A 16595-nucleotide genomic window follows, 5' to 3' on the forward strand; every position below is an offset into this window, starting at 1 on the left:
CACAATCTGGAACAAAGGTCAAGTGTCCTAGCCAGCCTGCAGCAAGTGTGAGTTGAATATATTCACTGTCATTACTACTTATGTTTATTTTTACAAATAATTTATGTGTCTAACATATATATTTATCTCAACTTTTTGGTTTTATGGTATTTTATTAAGTCACAAAGTGGCTGTTCTAGCATATGTAGAAGAACTAAAACCACTACAAGAAGGGTTGGTATGAAGGTACTATAGTTAGTTAATATTTGTCATACTATGGGTAACTTTATAGCTATTAACAAATTGACAGAAAAATGCAAAACCAAGTCCATCTGTTGCCACAAGGAGTTTCCAGCCAGCACCTGAGGATGCAAGGAGTTTCCAACTAGCACATATTTTCCATCCTGCACCTGAGGTTACAAAAAGTTTCCAGCCAGCACCTGAGGCTGCAAGGACATTGGGAAACACTCAATCTAGTGCTGCAAGATTTCTCCCACCTCTAGCGTAGGGCAGAGTGACAACCCAAGCAGCTTACAAAGCAGTATATGTTGCTCCAAAAGTTCAACAGTCTGCTAGGTTGAAGGCTATGTTCCGCAGTGCTCCTATTAAAAAAGGTCAAACTGTAACCATTGACCTTGATAGTGATTTAGAACCTCAACGTGTAGCAGAGACTGGTCTATCACATGCCTCGGCAATCAAAGACAAAGGCAAAGGCAAAAATATTGTGCCAACCGTTGAAAAAGGGATTCAAATTATGCAAGCGAAAGAAAAAAAAAAAAGGATGAACCCAATTTGAAAGAACTAATTGTTGTTGTTTGTTGTTTTAAGAAGAACCAAAAAACTGATGTTTGTTGTTTTGAGAAGAACCAGTTTCTGTGGTGTTTAAATACAATATTTAAGACATGGTTTGTAAGGAAATATGTAGGGTTATGTTTTGATACAATATGTATATTGAATGGGAGAATGTGTTCTCCCATGGTTGTTAATATTCTTGTTAATGTGGTGTTAGATATGTGTTTGTTAGAATTAGATTGTATTGTAACAGTACCTGGAGAGTGGATTTGTGTGTGCCTTTTAGGGTTATGTCCTTGAAGGTTATGTAGGCATTTTCCCAAGCTTGTTTCAACATTGCCAAATGATAGTGCTTTGGTTTTTTTTTTTTTTTTTTTTTTTTTTTTTTTTTTCAATTCTGTGTTGATTAGGAAATTACATATTACCTATTGCTACAGGAAGTATCAAGGAGTTGTCTAAACACATCTCTCTTGTATATTGTTGGAATTTGCAATCCTTGTTATGATTGGATGTTAGCTGTTGCAGTTTGGGTTTAATTACTTGGTTTGTAAAGGGTTTTGCTACTATATGCAGCAATAGGTTGAGGTCTATAAAGTAGCATTGGTGGTTTGGTGCTCTCAAGGTCAAACGGTGAAAGGCCAGTGGATGAGGCTTCTTTTCTGCTCCTGCATAGGATTGGTGTGTATAATGGAGTTAAGTCAATGCTATACATAAATCTTTTTCTTAGCAATCTCTCCCACAATAGATTGAGTTCTATATTATTTTTCTCAACTAGCACAGTGGGGAATAATAGGTAACATAAACCGAGTTATTAGTCTACAATTCAATTAAATTAACTTTTACCTAATTTGGACTTAGTGTAATTTAGCACATTAGTCCATGTTAGTCTGGTACATATAACTGAATAAACTTTTAATGATAACTATAAGTAGTGTCACCACAATAATAACAGTAGCTTCAAAACATGGGGTACATAGACATTCATTACAAAACATGGGGTACATAGACTTCATTACAAACACTAAAGTACTAAACCAATACATATGGACGACTCAAGGCAATGGCATACGACAGACTTTGCCATTGTGCGTCCCTTTGTAAGTGAATCCAAACAAAAACAGTGAAAGTGCGCAAAAGATCCATGAACAGAGAAGGACTTTCTGGTACTTCTTCTTCACTGTGTGGACTTTAACCTCCCCAATCTCCACTTTTGACTTCAGTTGCTCAGACTGTTTCTCAATTAATGCCTCGAATTGCCCAATCTCTATTCCCATTTCAGCTTTTACCTTCCCAACTTCATCTGCAACTATACTTTCACATCGCTTTGCTTCTGCTACCAACACTTCGTGCCTCCGCCGCAATTGTCTTGCCACTTTCATACCATATTGACACAACTCAGGATCAAGCCATTCAAAGAAACCACAATCACGGTTAATCTGTAAAACCAATAACAAGGATTAATCACCACAACAATTTGAGGCCATTATTCAATAAGAGTGAGTTTTATGCAGCTCCTCAACTACTTCACTAAGAAGGTAGAGACATCATAGATAGCTTAACCTAAACAATTTGAGACAATTATTCAAAAGATCAGGAATGCATTAACAGTAACTTAACCTATACTGGGTTTCAACCTATATATTGATTTTCTCACATTAAATCCCAATGAATTATATGTTCTTCAATTTGTGCAGGTTTCAACTCATGAGAAGATTCTCATTATTATTTTGGAATATTGGGAACTTAAGCCATGATGTATACACAGAATCACTTATAGGATTTCCATTGTTTTTTGGAGTGATATGACAGTGTACATTCTTTAAGAATTTGATTTAGTTAATTAATTTGGTAGAAGGACGTTCAACCTATTTTTTGAATGACAACAAAAGAAAAGAAAAATAAAACCTAATATTCATCTACGCATTACTCAGTAAACTTTAGGTTTACACAATGCTTTTCATGCAAGAAACGAGTCAGACTACAAGGACTTAAAACCCGAAAGTAGAGACCCAACATAAGAATCGAACACCAACAACCAATAACCATTGACATACAATGATCGAGAAATACAGACCTACATTAGAATCGAACACAAACAACCAATGATCATTATATACTCATCACAAAAATACAAGAATAGAAAAAATTCGAGTCACTAACTTACCTTCCAATTTTTGCAACTCACGAATCTCCTGCTGAAATTTTCGGTGGTGTAGGCGGTTTTCACCATCATCGGCTGCTGACAAAAACAAATGCGCTCAATTGAAGATGTGGCCCCGCTGCACTGCGTGGACCCGGCGGTGCTGATTTCAATGGAAGATTCCATGGGTTGGTTGTTTTTTGAAGAAACCAATCTAGCAGAGATCGTGACCCTGTTGGCTTGAAGACAACAAAAGTCTCGAAAGGTTGTGGCTTTTAGTATTTTTTGACCTAAAAGGCGTATGTTGTTTTTCAAGGGCATTAAGGTAATTTAACGTGCTAAAACAAGGGTATAAATGGGACGTTATCTTTGAATATGGCACGTGACATGCTCGTGTTAACTTTTCCGTCAGGTTTAATTGCTGAGGGTGAGGAAATGCCTGAATTGCAAATTTCTTTAGATAAAATAAAGATGTCTTTAGAAAATGGATAAAAGGAAAAGGACAAGAAAAGAACATAGAAGGACCCATTTTTCTCTCTCGTAGGTTCATCATCTTTTTGGTTTAGTTCTTCTTTTCTAAAAGACATGACTCATGTATATATATAAAAATATATGTAAGGGAAGAGACAAAGAACAAAGAAAAGATAGAAAAAGAAATAGGACTTAAGGACCACTCACTCTCTACGTGTGTTTTACAAAATATTTCAAGGATATTTTTTTGTAAGTTTTAAATAAACTTTATTTTAATATTTTAAGATTGTTTGTTATCAAGTTATCTAACGCTTTTGATGTTGCTTCTAAAATAGGGTTTTTCAAAGCAGGGTGGTTAAATATAAAAATGTGTCTTTATAATGCCCGAGTAAAAAACTACTATTTTACAAAAGTGCTGTTACGCCGTCCTTATATTTTAAAGGGAAAACTTCAATTTACCCCCATGAAGTTGTCACCAATTTGCAATTCTACCACCAATGTTTCAATTTTGTTAATTGCACCCCATTAAGTTTCAGAAATTTTCAATTTAAGGAATTCGTCCAAATCAACCGTCTGATTTAACGAAATTCAGCTCATGTGCTGTTCACGTGCTTGTTAGGGATGAAAATGGACGAGAATGCCCTCTACAAAACGGCATCGTTTTGTGAAACACCAAAACTAAAATTTCTGAAAACAAAACGACACTGTTTTGAGGCAAAACATCATGCCCTAAAACAAAGACGGCGTCGTCGGGGAAGACGGCTTCGATTGGTTGGCGGCGAGCGGTAAGCGGGTCATCCTTGACGGAGATGGACTACGCAGCGGATGCTGGCTCGGAGGCCTCCCGGCGTTGGCCAAAATCGACAATACTTTGTTTCGTCGATTTTCGGCCGAGTCGTTCAACGACGCGGAATTGTCGCTGGAGGCCGAGGTGGTTGAGCTAGGGTGAAGTTGTGTCCTCAATGACAGGAGGCTGCTGTGCTAGCATCCGTCGAGGCTGTCTTCCCCGACGAGATCTAGGTTTTGTTTTAGGGCTCGTCTTCAAAACGGTGCCGTTTTGAAACTTGGAGAAGGTCACTTTGGAGTTTGGCCGATACCAGGAGGCCTCCGCACTGGCATCCGTCGTGCACCCCGTCTCTGTCACGGACAACCCGCACGCTGCCAGTCCATCTCCGTCGAGTTTGTCTTCCTCGGCGAGGCTGTCTTTTTTTGAGCGCTTGTCTTCAAAACGGTGTTGTTTTGGAGCTTAGAGAAGACTTACAAAATGGCACCGTTTTGAAGAGGGCAATTTTGGTTTCCATATGTCCAAAACGATGCCGTTTTAAAGAGGGCAATTTTGTCAAAAAGGGCACGTGCGCGGCACAAAGGCTGAATTTCGTTAAGTCAAACAGTTGATTTGGACGGATTCCTTAAATTGAAAATTTCTGAAACTTAATGGGGTGCAATTAACAAAATTGAAACATTGGTGGTAGAATTGCAAATTGGTGACAACTTCATGGGGGTAAATTGAAGTTTTCCCTATTTTAAAGTATTTTAAGCGTTATTGATACTAATAATGTTATTCTATTCATATTTTATATGGTTTAGGCTGAATGAGTTCGTATTGAAATTCCTAGAATGTTGACGATTTAGTCTACTAAGTAGTAATATTGATAGGTAGTATAATTTGGAGGTCTATGGTTGGATGTTATAGGATACCTTAGTTTAAGAATATTTCTCTAAACTTCTTCTTGCAATTTATTTAGGTAGAAGGTCGATCCTGACGCTCATGACAAGTCCAGGTAAGGGGATACAACATCGAAACACCCTTCAACAAGATTTTATTACAAATCCTTTGAAAAATAAAAGTGTTGGAGAATTTTACAAAGCATTTACTTATGTGATTTTTAATGCCAAACTTTTATTACTCATATGTTGTTATTCAAGAAGTATGTGCATAAACTACAGTTATGATTAAGAGCATTTTTAAGTATTGGTTTATGCATAATTACAGTTGTGAATGAGAGTATTTCAAAGTTATTATAGTTTTGATTAAGAGCATTTTAAAGTATTGATTTATGCATAATCACAGTTGTGGATAAGAGCATTTCAAAGTTATGATTTATGCATAAATATAATTATAATTAAGGGATTTTATGCATAATTACAGTTGTGAAAAGAGCATTTCAAAGTTTATGATTTATACATGAATACAGCTTTGAATGAAAAGAGGATTTAAAGTTTAAAATCTGCACATGACTATAGTTATGAAAACGGCTCTTAGCAGAGCCTACAGAATTACAGAAAACGTTCATGTGCAGTAATTGTTTAACCCTGAGGCACTATTACAGTTATGATCGGTACTTAATAGGGTAGCATGGCAAGCATACCGAAATACGGTGTGTGCTACAGACCGGGGTTGGCCCTCACCTAGGGAAGATTCCCAACCCGGCGACTCTTCTCTGTGACGACAGACTGAGTCCATAGGTCATTGGGACAAAAGCCAACGTGCTCCGCTCAAGGGTAATAGCGGTGTAGAATCTGTAAATAGTTAAACCACAGTTACAGTTTTGAAGAGAAAACAGATAAAAAGAATTTACTAGATCATTATAAATTTCTTATACATGTCATTACTCATATTCCTCATTCACTTACTCATAAGTTTCATGTTTAATAGTTCATTTTGATATTTTGCACAAACTGTCATTATGCATGCCATTACTCATATTCCTCATTTACTCACTCATAAGTTTCATGTTTAATTGAACATTTTGACATTTTGCATAAACTGTCATTATGAATGACTAAAGATTATGGCGTGAAGATTTTATGGTATGTTTTTATTTCTCTAGTGTTGTAATTTCCTTATTGAGTTGTCGAACTTACCCATTTTTCTCCAAAATCTTTTCAGATGACCTAGTAAGATGATGTCATTTCTTGATATTTGCATAGACCTCACTAAGAGCATTAGATCATTGTGGACCGACTAAATTTTTACTTTGTATAGTATGTTTCTTTTTGGAGTTCAAGGCATTATAAAGAATTGTTAATAGACAGGATTAATAAAAATAGGAATTTACAATCTATATGTTGTAAATGCACGCTTCCATTTAAATGTTTTTAATACTCAAGTTCGTGTTTCCCTTATCCCAAAACGGGGGCGTGTCATTGGTAGCCAAATTGAAAATGACCGACAACTTCAGGGGGGGCGAATTGTATTTAATCCTAAGAGATAGATGAGTGCTAAGTCCCACATTGCCTACTTACTAGGTGAAACTGGGCTTTATAAGTGATTCTAGAGAAAGTTTCAAATTCATTAGTTCTTTTAAGGTGATAGTGCAAATGTAACTAGCGCTTTTTCTTAGGTCGTTATAAGTACTGAGTTCGTTAATGTCGTTGTATTTAAGTGCAAAAACATAACGTTGTAACTGTGTGCAACTCATGCACTTCTTCATTACTTTCATGCTAATGTCTAATAATCAACGATATTTTTCTGTTTCTTGCTCATACAATTATTTTTCTATTCTATAATCCATTATATAAGAGATAAGGAAAAAAATATTTGCCAGAAATTATCTAAGCCTTCAAGCCCTTTTGCATCAGTGCAACCACAAGCAATATGTTTAGACTAACTAAGTTGTACGTAGCCATCCTTGACTTTGTTATAACTACCATGCTTCCAAGACGTTTGGTGTTGTATTTCTCTCAACTCAACCCATATCTCATGGGACGCTCAAACTTTCGCATTTTTGGTTTGACCCATATGTCCCGTGAAAAAATAAAATAAAATTTGAGCTAAATTAACGGTGTTATTATTGATGCTCCGCTAATATTTTAAATTAATGCGCCAACTAAGAATATTTAAATATTCGTAATGCACATCAAGATTTAAAATTCCTACTAACTAGACATATTGGCGAGTTTTAGAGAGTAAGCGCCTATCTATGAGTTAATCTCATCTAAGTTGCTTCAAAATTATAATGCTCAACTCCAAAAATGGGAGAGTTAATATTTGCGTTACAAAAAAGAGCAACTTATCTTTCCACCCATAAAATTCTCAAAGGAAAAAATAAAATAAAAATAATAATGGTTAGACTCAACAGGTTTGTTAATCCCCTTAATTTCTATGAAAATTATAGTCCTTCGCACACTAATAATTTCACTAATTAATTTCTAGAGGTTTTCACAACAAGCAGTACCATCCTTTGCTTCAAACAATTGCTAAGGAGAAGATTAATGTGCCATTTAAGTCACAACTAGGGTTTTTAATTCGGTTATCTCAAAGTCACTACAATAACTATGCACAATAAATTTAATTCAGTACATACACAATTCATTTGCAGCACTAACCTAAACTAAAGAGCTATGTGTTTAAGAATTAATTTCTATAGGGTTAAGCAATTAAAGAGTTATGGACTCTTGGAATTAATTCTAAATGGCTTAAATAGAGATAAATGAACGTTGAGCCTAATGAATAAAACTCAAGCCCATGCTGAATAGTTGGTAGCAATAGGTTAGAGTTAAAACCCTAGACAGTAGGGATTGGAATTGTAGTTCTCTTATGAACTCCAGTTCTATCTCTACATTCTAGATAGTAGGGATTAAAATTGTAGTTCTCATATGACTCAAATCCTATCTTTGCTACAGTTCTATCTTATCTCCTAGGGTTAGATGAGGGTCAATCTTAGTCTATAAATAAAGGGCCATAATGAAGTATTATTTATTAATTTACTAGTACAAGTTGTACATGTTAGTTTAATTAATCAAGCTTTGTTTATCTTGAAGAAATTTTTTTTTTTGGAATTGGTATTCCATTGCGCATACTTTGATTAGCAAAGTATTAGCTCATGATCCCAAACACCCGGAATGGTTATTCTAAACTTTCGGTGGCAAGAAATTTTGGCGTCCCTACGGTGGCCACCGCCATGAACGTCCAAAGGCCCCATGTTGGCCTCCGTAAACTTCCGCCGGACTCGCCATTTACGCTATACTGGCGCCCAAATTTTATCAATTGAAAACCGTGCAACAGCCTTGAATTCTGGATGGCCTAGCTAAATCGCTGAATTCCGATTTATAATACTCAGAATCTGCCATGTTTAGGCACCCATCAGAAGAATCAGTTGATCATCAGAACCATTCCAGAGAATTGCTTAAAAGCATTTTAATTTCCCTTGTATACCATCCATGCATATTCCATTGTAAAAAAAGCAGGAAATAAAGCGGAAAAACAAATAATAAAAAAGCCAGTAACCAGGATCGAGTTCACAAGCATGTCATGGATCAGAAAGCCAACCATTATTACAGTGCAGTAAAATAAATCAAAATCAGAAACGCGGTGGCCCGCCGCCTCCACGCGGTCCGCCGAAGCAATGTTTTAGCAACGAACAGCAGCATAGGCAGTAGAAGCTGCAGTCCCCATCGAGGAGAAAACAAAAAAATACAGAATCAATGCCACGTACTCTGATGACAAGCCACACTATACTTTTAAACAATTCACGCTAATACTTCCGCTAATTAATTAAGCGTTATTTACTATATTATTATTATTAAACTATTGTATAACTGTAATTACATGACGAGTAAATTTTTATTTATTTTATAATACTCTAATAAGGAATTGATCTTTAATTTAAAATCTTTTTTTTTTTATTAAAGTTGTCTTAGTTTTAAAAGTCAAGACTTAATCTCTTATGTAATAGGTATAGTATATTGTTTCTTTATTTAAAAGAAATTTACCAATAACAAAAATATGGGTTGATTATTGTTTTACTGTATTCTATAAGTCAAAACTCTCTATGGAATCAGACATCGGGGATCCGGCTCTCTCGAAATAACTGATTTATTCTTTTCTACATTTGGTTACAAGTCAGCTCATGTTAAAAAAATTAATAAATAAATCCTTAAGATCAATATATAAAAACTCGTTAAAAAAAATAAAAATAAAAAAATAAAAATTAAAGGCTAAAATTTACTACCACGTCGTCCGCTTGCTAAAAAGCATTTATCTCGGCATAAAAAAGTTGATTCAGCATGGCATTGACTTACCAAGAAGATATCATGCTGCATAAACCATTAGCGAATCCTCCAGGTCCCCCACCTCCAGGTCCGCCACCCCCAGGTCCGCCGCCCCAGCCACCAGGTCCCCCACCGCCATGTCCACCGCCACCTCCCCCACGTCCGCCGCCACCTCCCCCATGTCCGCCGCCGCCGCCACCGCCCCCAGGTCCCATAATCTGGCTAGACTAGACTTCTACAGCACCGGCACCGCAGCTGCCCCCTCCACCAAAACCACCAGCACCGACAGAGAAATGCTAAGCAAGAGAATTTACAGCTGGGTTGGTTTGAGGGAAAAAACCAAGAAAATATATCAAAACTGGGTCCAGCCTCTAGGAATTAGGATAAGTATATATATATATAAAAAGAAATCTGTGAGAAGTTAGAAGAAGCTACCTTAACCTCTAAGCATTACCAGCACCGACAGAGAAATGCTAAGCAAGAGAATTTACAGCTGGGTTGGTTTGAGGGAAAAAACCGAGAAAATATATCAAAACTGGGTCCAGCCTCTAGGAATTAGGATAAGTATATATAAAAGAAATCTATGAGAAGTTAGAAGAAGCTACCTTAACCCCGAAGCATTTAGTTTACATGATTTCCATCAAAGCTATACGTGATGACACGTACACCGGCCGCCGGCCGGCCACCTTTCGGCTTTCCCGTCAAAGCTGCCAGTCAAACCGACAACTAATACTGTTTTCCAAACCTACCATTCCAAGCTTTATGATCAGTACAACGACCCTTTATGGTTGATCTTAACAGCAATTTGGATCCTCTGTAACTTACTACAGAACCACATGCACCCAACGGCTAGCTTCATATATACTAACATATTGACCGACAAGTGACTGTAATTTATAATGTCTTGTTTGATGAAATGATTTTTTCTTTCTTTGGATCCTCTGTAACTCCATGGAGCTGTGTGCACCTCACCGTCGGAGTGCTGCAAAGAAACGTGTGTACGTTGCGCGCCCCGCCTCGGTTCAGACGCCATGCCGAGCAAAGCAGCGTGCATGTGGGCTACTGTTGCCACGGCGCATGGCCAAATGAAGCCACTGCTATTTGGGTGGCGGCCTTTCCTGGCCACCATGCTGTCTGGCGGCAGGGCCGCCGTGTGTGTTAAGAGGAGGAGGCGCGGCAGCCGGCAGGGGCGAAGAGATGAAAATAAATTCGGGTCAATAATTTGGGCTCTGAGTAGGGTTTTTAACTTGATTAGGCCCGACCCAATTTCTTTTTAAAAAAACTGTCTAAAAAAATTTATTGGGCTAACCTATTTGGGCCAGCCCATAGAGACGCATAAAAATTTATATGTACTTTAAATGAAATTTTCTTTGTGATTATTCCATGAGTTTACGATTGGAATGTTGTGTGATTATTTCATACAATAACATGCATAATATGGTTAACATATTTTAAATTAATTGGATTTTATTGTGTTTAAATCCAATGTGCTCTAAAATATTTTTTTAAAAAAATTATTAAAATATGCCATATGAGATAATTTGGATTTTATTGTGTTTAATCCAATATGTTCTAAAATATGTTAATGTAATGCATGTTATAATCTTTGTAATTCCATGAGATATATGGCATGACCTTAAAATGATTATTCATAATTTATTTCATGATATTGAAGAATAAATTGGCATGCCTAAAATTATATAATAAATATTGAATCTGGTGCAAGTATGTTAAGTAGAGTTTTAGTCTCCTCCCATACACAATTTGTGCATTAAATAAATAAGAGGTGATATCGGACTATTTGTGGAATAGGAGACAATTATAAGCCGTACGGAAATGTCCTATAAACTAGGATGTAAGAATTCTTCCTACCCGGTCTCTAAAAGTGACATGTCTCTTGAACATATGAGAATCAATATTTTTTTTTTTTTTTTTTATTAATTCTACCATAAAAGCGTGTGAGAAGCAAATTTTATTTGTAAAACATATTCTTCATACATGCTAAGGGATACATGTCGCTCTTAGAGACTAAGTTAGAATTCCAACTCAGTTTGTAGGAAATTTATATCCTTTAGAATGTGAGAATATGTTGGAGATGATGTTTCTATAAAATAAAGAATTTGCCAACTTGGAGATAAGACACAATAGTTCAGGACTTGACAAGAAACATATCTATTAAGGATGGTACTGCATATCCAAATTAAACAAGAAGCAGGAACAAACAGTATTTATTAAAAATAAATAAAAATAAAAATAATAATAATAATACAGGCCGCCAGAACACAACACTACTAAGAAAATCACAAACTAGTCCCAACTCAGGAGTATTTCTCACACTCAAAATACACTATGCAAGCACTAAAAAGACCAAAACTATGTTAGCAAGAAGACAACCGGCATAAGCATGTTTTGCTCGCAACACCAACAATTTTTATGTACGGAGAAAAGTAAAAAGCCTAACTGCCTAGATGGCATCTCGGGGAAAGCTGCTGGAGGCTTTGTTGCCTGATGTCCATGGAATTTTATTTTAATGTGTTAATGTGCTTGTGTACAAAACAACAACCTATCAATTTTATTTTATTCTAACTAGCTTAATTAGTAAGCTTTGCTTAGATTAATAATATAATTAAGCTTAAGCCCCTGCCGCATTCATTATGTGGCTTAATGACATGTAATATCTCATTTTGTTGATTTAGCTAAAGAAAAAAAAAAAGAAGAATCACAAATGATCATACACAAAACTTGGGTATGCGGAGAAAAGGTGCCGGAGAAAAGTCGACTCATGTGACGATCATTTTAAAGATTATTTAGGTCTATTAGATGTGCAATTTTTGTTTGTTTCGATAGAAGCTGGATTAATTAACTGTAATCTCAAGGTTTAGATGCCTCTTAGGTTATCCAAACGACAATCCACTGTTTAGTGTTTAGTTTAACATCAGCTTAGAGAAAAAAATAGATAAATAAAGTGACATCTTTTTTGTGTTCACTTTTGATGATAAATGCCAGCAGTATTAATGCTGCTTAATTATTTCAAAAATGATTTTAATAAGAAATTTAGAATCTTTAAGATTCCAACAACTGTCCCATTTTTTATTTTTCACATACCATTTTCTGGCTTTTAAATATATTGCTTACTTTTAAGTATACAGAGTGTCATTTCTCATGTTAGAAAGATGTCACAAGCGATGATTATCAATATAAAACAGCTGGGTCCAAACCCATAAGCTTGAACTTTTGATTAAATAGTATCCCAACATACTATATTATAATCTTATTAGAGGTTGCTTTCAGGTCTCAATCTCCCTAACACTTGCATATTGGGCTGCATGGCCCAGGTCGGCTAATATACCCTATGCCTAGTGAGGAACAATGAGACCATGTTGTTGGGCATGACATATTGGAACCTCCAAGACGAAGAGTCACCCCAGGTAGACCTAGGAAGCTACGAGGGAGGTGTCCTGATGAGAGTAGAGGCCCTAAAAATCCAAACAGAATGAGGAAATTTGAATCAAGGATGAGATGCTCAAAGTGTATGGTAGTTGGGCATAATAAAAGGGCATGTCCACTAAATGGGGCTAGACCCTCCGCATAAGCTTCACAATCTGGAACAGAGGTCAAGTGTCCTAGCCAGCCTACAGCAAGTGTGAGTTGACTATAGTCACTGTCATTACTACTTATGTTTATTTTTACAAATAATTTATGTGTCTAACATATATATTTATCTCAACTTTTTGGTTTTATGGTATTTTATTCAGTCACAAAGTGGCTGTTCTAGCATATGTAGAAGAACCAAAACCCCTACAAGAAGAGTTGGTATGAAGGTACTATAGTTAGTTAATATTTGTCATACTATGGCTAACTTTATGGCTATTAACAAATAAACAGAAAAATGCAAACCCAAGTCCATCTGTTGCCACAAGGAGTTCCCAGCCAGCACCTAGTTTCCAGCCAGCACCTGAGGATGCAAGGAGTTTTAAGCCAGCACATAGTTTCCAGCCTGCACCTGAGGTTGCACAAAGTTTTCAACCAGCACCTGAGGTTGCAAGGACACTGAGAAACACTCAATCTAGTGCTGCAAGATTTCTCCCACCTCTAGCATAGGGCAGAGTGTCAACCCAAGCAGCTTCCAAAGCAGTATATGTTGCTCTAAAAGTTCAACAGTTTACTAGGTTGAAGGCTATGTTCCGCAGTGCTCCTATTAAAAAAGGTCCAACTGTAACCATTGACCTTGATAGTGATTCAGAACCTCAACGTGTAGCAGAGACTGGTCTATCACATGCCTCAGCAATCAAAGGCAAAGGCAAAGGCAAAAATATTGTGTCAACTGTTGAAAAAGGGATTCAAATTATGCAAGCGAAAGAAAAAAAAAAAAAAAAAAAAGGATGAACCCAATTTGGAAGAACTAATTGTTGTTGTTTGTTGTTTTTAGAAGAACCAAAAAGCTGATGTTTGTTGTTTTGAGAAGAACCAGTTTCTGTGGCATTTAGATACAATATTTAAGGCATGGTTTGTAAGGAAATATGTAGGGTTATGTTTTGATACAATATGTATATTGAATGGGAGAATGTGTTCTCCCATGGTAGTTAATATTCTTGTTAATGTGGTGTTAGATATGTGTTTGTTAGAATTAGATTGTATTGTAACAGTACCTGGAGAGTGGATTTGTGTGTGCCTTTTAGGGTTATGTCCTTGAAGGTTATGTAGGCATTTTCCTAGGCTTGTTACAACATTGCCAAATGATAGTGCTTTGGTTTTTTATTTTTTTTTTTATTTTTTTTTTATTTTTTTTTATTTTTTATTTTCAATTCTGTGTTGATTAGGAAATTACATATTACCTATTGCTACAGGAAGTATCAAGGAGTTGTCTAAACACATCTCTCTTGTATATTGTTGGAATTTGCAATCCTTGTTATGATTGGATATTAGCTGTTGCAGTTTGGGTTTATTTACTTGGTTTGTAAAGGGTTTTGCTACTATATGCAGCAATAGGTTAAGGTCTATAATATAGCATTGGTGGTTTGGTGCTCTCAAGGTCAAACGGTGAAGGGCCAGTAGATGAGGCTTGTTTTCTGCTCCTACACAGGATTGGTGTGTATAATGGAGTTAGGTCAATGCCATACATAAATATTTTTCTTAGCAATCTCTCCCACAATAGACTGAGTTCTATATTATTTATCTCAACTAGCACAATGGGGAATATTAGGTAACATAAACCAAGTTATTAGTCTACAATTAAATTAACTTTCACCTAATTTGGACTTAGTGTTAATTAGCACATAAGTCCATGTTAGTATGGTACATATAACTGAATAAAATTTTAATGATAACTATAAGTAGTGTCACCACAATAAGAACAATAGCTTCAAAACATGGGGTACATAGACTTCATTACAAACACTAAAGTACTAAACCAATACATATGGACGACTCAAGGCAATAGCATACGACAGACTTTGCCATTGTGCGTCCCTTTGTAAGTGAATCCAAACAAAAATAGTGAAAGTGCGCAAAAGATCCATGAATAAAGAAGGACTTTTTGGTACTTCTTCTTCACTGTGTGGACTTTGACCTCCCCAATCTCCACTTTTGACTTCAGTTGCTCAAACTATTTCTCAATTAATGCCTTGAGCTGCCCAATCTCTATCCCCATTTCAGCTTTTACCTTCCCAACTTCATCTGCAACCATGCTTTCACATCGCTTTGCTTCTGCTACCAACACTTCGTGCCTCCACCACAATTGTCTTGCCACTCTCATACTATATTGACACAACTCAGGATCAAGCCATTCAAAGAACCCACAATCACGGTTAATCTGTAAAACCAATAACAAGGATTAATCACCACAACAATTTGAGGCCATTATTCAATAAGAGTGAGTTTTATGCAGCTCCTCAACTACTTCACTAAGAAGGTAGAGACATCATAGATAGCTTAACCTATACTGGGTTTCAACCTATATATTGATTTTCTCACATTAAATCCCAATGAATTATATGTTCTTCAATTTGTGCAGGTTTCAACTCATGAGAAGATTCTCATTATTATTTTGGAATATTGGGAACTTAAGCATGATGTATACACAGAACCACTTATAGGTTTTCCATTGTTTTTTGGAGTGATATGACAGTGTACATTTTTTAAGAATTTGATTTAGTTAATTAATTTAGTAGAAGGACATTCGACCTATTTTCGGAATGACAACAAAAGAAAAGAAAAATAAAACCTGATATTCATCTACGCATTACTCAGTAAACTTTAGGTTTACACAATGCTTTTCATGCAAGAAACGAGTCAGATTGCAGACCCAACATAAGAATCGAACACCAACAACCAATAACCATTGACATACAATGACTGAGAAATACAGACCTACATTAGAATCGAACACAAACAACCAATGATCATTATATACTTATCACAAAAATACAAGAACAGAAAAAATTCGAGTCACTAACTTACCTTCCAATTTTCGCAACTCACGAATCTCCTACCGAAATTTTCGGTGGTGTAGGCGGTTTTCACCATCATCGGCCGCTGACAAAAACAAATGCGCTCAATTGAAGATGTGGCCCCGCTGCGTTGCGTGGACCCAGAGGTGCTGATTTCAATGGAAGATTCCATGGGTTGGTTGCTTTTCGAAGAAACCCTTCCAGCAAAGATCGTGACCCTGTTGGCTTGAAGACAACAAAAGTCTCGAAAGGTTGTGGCTTTTAGTATTTTTTGACCTAAAAGGCATGTGTTGTTTTTCAAGGGCATTAAGGTAACTTAACGTGCTAAAACAAGGGTATAAATGAGACGTTATCTTTGAACATAGCACGTGACACGCATGTGTTAACTTTTCCATCGGGTTTAACTGCTAAGGGTGATGAAAAGTTCTTAAGTTATATTGTATTTGACTATGGTGTAAGTAAATTGACCGTATGCTATGTGCCTTGGTTATATATTTATTTATTTGGATTGTTTTATTTGATAAAACACGCGCCAAAGGAATTTGATTCTTATGTGGCTCATTACTCAGAGATAATTGGGCTTATGAATTATTTTTCTATGAGTTTAAGCAATTAAAGAGCTATGTACTTAAGAATTAATTTCCATGGGCTTAAGCAATTAAAGAGCTATAGACTCTTTGAATTAATTCCAAATGGCTTAAGTAGAGATAAATGAACGTTGAGCCTAATGAATAAAACTCAAGCTCATGCTGAATAGTTGGTAGCAATAG

The 16595-nt window shown here is 36.2% G+C and overlaps 1 protein-coding gene across 2 annotated transcripts; it reads right to left on the reverse strand.

The window, feature by feature from the left end:
- Positions 1 to 8511: 8511 nt before the first annotated feature.
- LOC133851960 (glycine-rich cell wall structural protein-like) lies at positions 8512 to 9972 on the reverse strand. 2 transcript variants are annotated; one of them, XR_009895862.1, is made up of 3 exons: positions 9812 to 9972; positions 9407 to 9692; positions 8577 to 8767 (listed from the first exon to the last, which is right to left on the reverse strand). XR_009895862.1 is itself a non-coding variant. In XM_062288595.1 (2 exons), the coding sequence occupies exons 1-2, from the start codon at positions 9589 to 9591 to the stop codon at positions 8686 to 8688; spliced, it is 267 nt and encodes an 88-aa protein (XP_062144579.1). In that variant the 5' UTR covers positions 9592 to 9795; the 3' UTR covers positions 8512 to 8685. The 2 variants fall into 2 exon arrangements, 1 of the variants encoding a protein (XP_062144579.1); XM_062288595.1 differs by lacking the exon at positions 9812 to 9972 and having other exon boundaries at positions 8512 to 8767; positions 9407 to 9795.
- Positions 9973 to 16595: the final 6623 nt, after the last annotated feature.

This window comes from Alnus glutinosa, chromosome 12, assembly GCF_958979055.1.
Source record: "Alnus glutinosa chromosome 12, dhAlnGlut1.1, whole genome shotgun sequence".
Taxonomy (NCBI): Eukaryota; Viridiplantae; Streptophyta; class Magnoliopsida; order Fagales; family Betulaceae; genus Alnus; species Alnus glutinosa.

Excerpts from the sequence above, each read along its gene's own strand:
- LOC133851960 (XM_062288595.1), bottom strand. The coding sequence starts at position 9,591 with ATGGGACCTGGGGGCGGTGGCGGCGGCGGCGGACATGGGGGAGGTGGC. Across the intron at positions 8,768-9,406 it reads TGCAGCATGATATCTTCTTG|CTTCTACTGCCTATGCTGCT; the intron begins GTAAGTCAATGC and ends TGGGGACTGCAG.